This window comes from Cynara cardunculus, assembly GCF_001531365.2.
Source record: "Cynara cardunculus var. scolymus isolate 2C chromosome LG 1, CcrdV1, whole genome shotgun sequence".
NCBI lineage: Eukaryota > Viridiplantae > Streptophyta > Magnoliopsida > Asterales > Asteraceae > Cynara > Cynara cardunculus.
This window is the reverse complement of record NC_037528.1, coordinates 299,849-305,342: the sequence shown is the minus strand read 5'-3', so window position 1 is coordinate 305,342 and position 5,494 is coordinate 299,849. Positions and strand designations below refer to the sequence as shown.

Below are 5,494 nucleotides of genomic sequence, written 5' to 3'. Positions count from 1 at the left end.
TTTTTTATAACTAAATAGCTATATTATATTATAAAACATTTGACAAAAAAATTTAAAAACCATTTTTATGTATGAAATACTGTTTATTGATGCATATTACTTAAAATTCAACATTACAAATAAATCGTGCGTAAGTACAACTTATTAAAACTTTATGTTTGAATTCATGTAACTAACTGCAGATAAAAATAGTCAAATACAAAATAAACATTTCATTTTAAATATAAAAATTTAAAATATAATTAAGATAATTATTGATAACTAACAAAATATTTAATCATTATCCTTATAAAAATATATATTATTAAATCAAAAACAAATTATTTCGTTAGTAAATCTAAATTAAATTATAATAAAAATTTGAATTAAAGAAATTACACAAGAAACAAAAACTTTTAAACAGTTATTTTTATACTAATATTGATATATTTATTTTCAAAATTTTATGATATTTTTAAATTTTATTCAAAAACAAAAACATTATTCTTTCTCAAAACCACATAAAAACGTATTAAAACATCTATAGAGACGAAATAAAATAAAACACTAAAATCGAGATATATCTCGCTGCATTGCGAATACCTTTCTAGTATTGAACAATAGCTAAACAAATAATAACATAAAATAATTGATATCTTAATAAAAATTAGTATTAAATAATTTTTAACTAATATTAATCAATACTTATTTATTTATAATTAATTTTAGTAAATATAATTAATATTAATGGAGTTATAATTGAAAATATGACAATAAACTTTCAAAATGCTAATCCAAGTAACGTTTAAATAAATTAGTTTATACCCATTCAAACATATACTAGTTTATAAGTAAGTTTATATATGTCAAGGAATGTTTTGAGCTTATCAACTTTTTACATTTTTTTTTGTAAATTATAAGTTTCATTCATTTGGTTTATTAATAATTTTGATTTTCATTTATGTGGTTTACAAATTGAAAAAGTAAAGAATATTAAACCACATAGACCGAAACAACAATAAGTTGTAAATCATGAAGACGAAAATATCAACAAATTACAAATTATAGAAACGAAAAATACAATTTCTAAAACATAGGGATCATAATTGCAATTATTAACAAATCACAAGGACGAAAAACTTAATTTACGCTTTATTTTTGAAGTGGAGTCGATAATAGTATATTTATTCGCGATTTATGGACGACTAATTTTGCAAGGTCTAGAAGATCCTATTTTAATTTAAAATAAAAAAAGAATTAAAATTGGGATTTAGTATGGAAATCGGAAGACCTAGCAAATTGGGCTTGTTTCAGATTTTGACACGTATGAACAGAGGCTTTATTTCATAATCAATTTTGATTCGGTTTCCCTTTTCTTTGTGGCGTGAGAGCGTTTTTCTCTATTCCCTGTTTTCCAACCAAATTGGAAACACCCGTTCTTGATTGATTCCTTTAATAAAGCTGCGATCAAAAGGTAATCCTTGTTCTTCTTGTAATTATAGCAACGATGATACTTGATTCGATGAAAGATGAGTATATGTATGAATCTTGTTTCAGGATTAAGTTCCTATTGGTCAAAGTTTTGAATTGAAGGGAGATGGTAAAGAACAACGATTTGAATCAGTATGACCGCAGTAATCTTTTTACGAATTCCGATCAATCTTCAGGGGATGCAACACATGAATATGAACTAGAGTTGATTTCTGATTCGTCAACCATGATTGAACCGGTTAAACATCCGCCGCAACAACCCTTGCCCACCAAGTCACAGGACAAATTAGGGTTGCCGGAGAGAGCTTTATCCGCCGCGGGCGCCGCCTTTCTCTCCGCCATTATTGTAAATCCTCTTGATGTTGCCAAGGTATTGTAATTTCTCTGCTTCCCTCTTTTTCTCCATCATGCCGTTAGCATTGCCTTTGGGTTTTTGTTGGTTTCTACGCTTCTTTGTTAATTAGGGCTTCTTTAAAATTCAATGGTATGGAGACAACTAGTAAAAGTGTAAAACACCAACATTTATATATTTGTACCAATTGTAAAGGGTATGATAGTTTAGCATTTTTTTTCTCTAAATGTATCAAGTCCTTGTAAAAAAATTCAAGTTGTGAAAGTCAAATTTGGATCTCATCTCATATGAGAAATTGTAGGAATACTTCTTAATATTGTTAGTCTTTGTTGTTCATGTTATTTAAGGTGTCTCTTAAACTTCGCAGTTGGGTGGTTCAGGACCATGGTAATGATCTTGTTTTTTGTATTGTTGTGATTTCACAGACAAGGCTGCAAGCACAGGCTGCTGGTGTCGCTTATTCGCATCCAATGACTAATCTTACCAGCCGAATGGCAGTTTTTGGACCCAATATGGTATGTGTGCTATATAATATCTTTTAGCACTTAGTAGTTGACTACCAACAGCCTTTCAACTATGAAAACTTGCCTGAGAGGCCACACATGACGTTGGTTATTAATGGTGCATCTCCATTAACCTGGAAACCTGTGTACATTAAACAATAATGGTTAGCTAATAGCCTGAGACCGAAAATCATTTAGGAGCAATTGTCTTTTATTTATTCATCTTGTAGAAATGGAAATCTTAACTTCTTGTTCGGGGTTCATGGATGGAATCCTCTGATTAACAAGCAATTACACTTGCAATGAGACCAATTATTTGTTGTCGTCTTTGAGATCTCGTAGACATCATGAACATCAGTTCAAGCATTCATGTTTTCAGGGAAATTTGTTCTTTCTCATGTGTTACTTACACAAGTTGTTGAGACATGTTTTATGGTTTGTTGATCCCTAAATTATGGTATATCCTGTAACTTCATGGGTGTAATATGAACAACACCAAAATCTTAATGGTTCATCAATCTCTGAATTATATCTGCCCATCCTCTTAGCTATTCCTTTAGCCGACTTGTGTTTAGGCAATGGCTTGTTCATCTTGAGTGACTTGACTTCACGAGACTTGTGAATGTCTGATCAGCAAATCATCAACTGCCATTCCTTGTGGTTGATACCCATAACTTCTTGTTTAACTATTTATATGCATTCCCATAGATTACAAATGCATGTTTACAGAAGTTCCTTCCTAATGTAGATGTTTAAAGGATACTTGTGGGGCATAACTTTATCAAGACTATTTATATACTGATTCATCTTATTTACTTAAATTATATTTGTTTAGATGTTTGCGGATCTAAGATGTTCTCCATCATGCACCCGTGCTGGAATACATGGTACAGTGTCTATCTGTCCGCCAGATTGTTTCGAGTACAAAGGAACACTGGATGTTTTCGGAAAAATTATTCGCCAGGTTGGTACAGTGTTGATCTTTTCCTTCCTAGTTCGTGCCAGAAACTACTGTAAATTGATTGGAAATTGGTGAAGTCGTTTTGAGATATCTAATAACGGTTTTTTCAGGAGGGAGTAGCAAGGTTATGGAGAGGCACCAATGCTGGTCTTGCACTGGCTATACCAACTGTATGTCCCTTGATGGCGTGACTCATTATTTGACATTTGCAGAATTGTGTGGTCAGTGGATGCCAATGGCACTATGGTTTGAGCTTATAGTAATTTCAATAATATTCTTTGAACAGGTGGGAATCTATCTCCCTTGCTACGACATCTTTCGTAATTGGTTTGAAGAGTTTGCAGCTCAGAATGCTCCAAGCATGACCCCATATGCCCCTTTACTGGCTGGATCATTGTCACGCTCGTTGGCTTGCACTACCTGCTATCCTATAGAACTTGCTAGAACCCGCATGCAGGTGCTTAATAATAGTTATTATCTGCTTTTTGAGTTTCACTAGAAACCCTGACCACATGTTATATAACTTAAGAGGCCCAACTGAAGGGATTATTGTTGATTTGTTTCTATGATCTATGACGTAAATTGGTTTAGTTTTACTGACAGTTTTTAGAACTTCCTCCTGACTCTATTTCATTGCCGTTTTATACATAGGCATTCAAAGACTTTCACAGTGGTAAGAAAGCTCCTGGGGTGTGGAAGACGTTGCTCGATGTGTTATCCAATGTCCAGAGATCAGAGAATACGAGGAAGAACGGTAAGCTATTGATTTTAATGTTCTGCTAAGCTTCAAATAGTTAACCATTTTCTCAACTATAATAACACGTTTGTGGGCATGTGCTTCTTTTCTCGAAAATGGGATTTTCTTTTCAAGATCTGAATTTTAATCAACGTTGTTCTTTTTTACTGCAGTGCAAAATTATCGAGCTCTTTGGACAGGTCTTGGGGCACAGCTTGCTCGTGATGTACCCTTTTCTGCCATATGTTGGTCTACACTTGAGCCAGTTAGAAGAAGTCTTCTGAATTTGGTAGGCGAGGAAGCCAATGCTGCAAGTGTGCTTGGAGCAAATTTCTCCGCCGGTTTTGTTGCAGGTAGCCTTGCTGCTGCCGCCACTTGTCCTTTAGATGTTGCTAAAACCCGAAGACAAATAGAGGTATTTCCATCAAGTTAGCGATTCTATGTTAATTTCCATGGTTCAATTTGCATCTTTATTTACTTTTTCGCTTCACATGCAGAGGGATCCTGCTAGAGCATTAAGGATGACAACAAGGCAGACTCTAATGGAGGTTTGGAGGTATGTTAAATTCATTTTGTAACTAAATATCAAACTTGGACATCAGAGTTTTGATTTACAACTTATGAAGTCTGCAACTTTATGTGATTATGTAATCTTGGTTCGTTTTCTTGAATCAGGGATGGGGGAATTAGGGGGCTATTTACAGGGGCGGGGCCTCGTGTGGGGCGTGCAGGGCCTTCAGTTGGAATCGTGGTATCGTTTTATGAAGTTGTGAAGTATGCTTTACATCATCAACGTGCAACTTCTTCATGACTAAGCTAAGCTACGCTGACTTACAACTGTTCATTCCATTAGACTTGATATCTGGTTCGGTGATGGTGGTGGAGGAGGAGAATAATTATACATGATGTGGCATGCAGATGAGCAGTTTTGGTAGTCGGTAGATTTAGATGCTCTTCTCATTGCCTCATGATAGCAAAACTAATTCCTTTCTTTTTGTTCTTTTCGATTTCCTTTTTCTTCTCCACGAACAAAGTCGAACTGTTTTAGCTGGTTTTGAACAGTTTTGGAGATATATAAACACCAATTGTTATGCCAAGTGTTGCACAGTTTGAGGTCACAAGAATGAAATAAATTTAATTCATTATGAATATGAACAATTGACACGATGCAGACTAAAATTTTCTCTACCATTTCATCCTTCCATCAAACAAAATTCAAGACTAGAAATCTTTTTAACTGTAAAGAAACACAATTTAGTGCACATCTTTGTTGATGGTGATTCTCCTCTTGAACTTGTTGCTTCTTTAGGGAATATGGAAGGAGAATGCTGGTGAAGAGGAATTTAAACTCAGTGAAGGAGGTATGTAAGTGCCAAAGCCACCAGCATTAGCACACAAGCTATCCCTTGATCAATTGTTAATCCTGTTTCACCACCATCACACCACCTATGTCAATACATATAAACACAAAC

At 34.1% G+C, this 5,494-nt stretch overlaps 1 protein-coding gene across 1 annotated transcript; it reads left to right on the top strand.

The window, feature by feature from the left end:
• The first annotated feature begins 1,407 nt into the window (after positions 1-1,407).
• On the top strand, positions 1,408-5,119 carry LOC112523783 (mitochondrial carrier protein MTM1-like). Its single transcript, XM_025133463.1, has 10 exons — positions 1,408-1,453; positions 1,537-1,840; positions 2,248-2,337; positions 3,161-3,289; positions 3,397-3,456; positions 3,573-3,743; positions 3,938-4,040; positions 4,196-4,437; positions 4,520-4,578; positions 4,698-5,119. The coding sequence occupies exons 2-10, from the start codon at positions 1,577-1,579 to the stop codon at positions 4,831-4,833; spliced, it is 1,254 nt and encodes a 417-aa protein (XP_024989231.1). The 5' UTR covers positions 1,408-1,453; positions 1,537-1,576; the 3' UTR covers positions 4,834-5,119.
• The last annotated feature ends 375 nt before the right edge of the window (positions 5,120-5,494 follow it).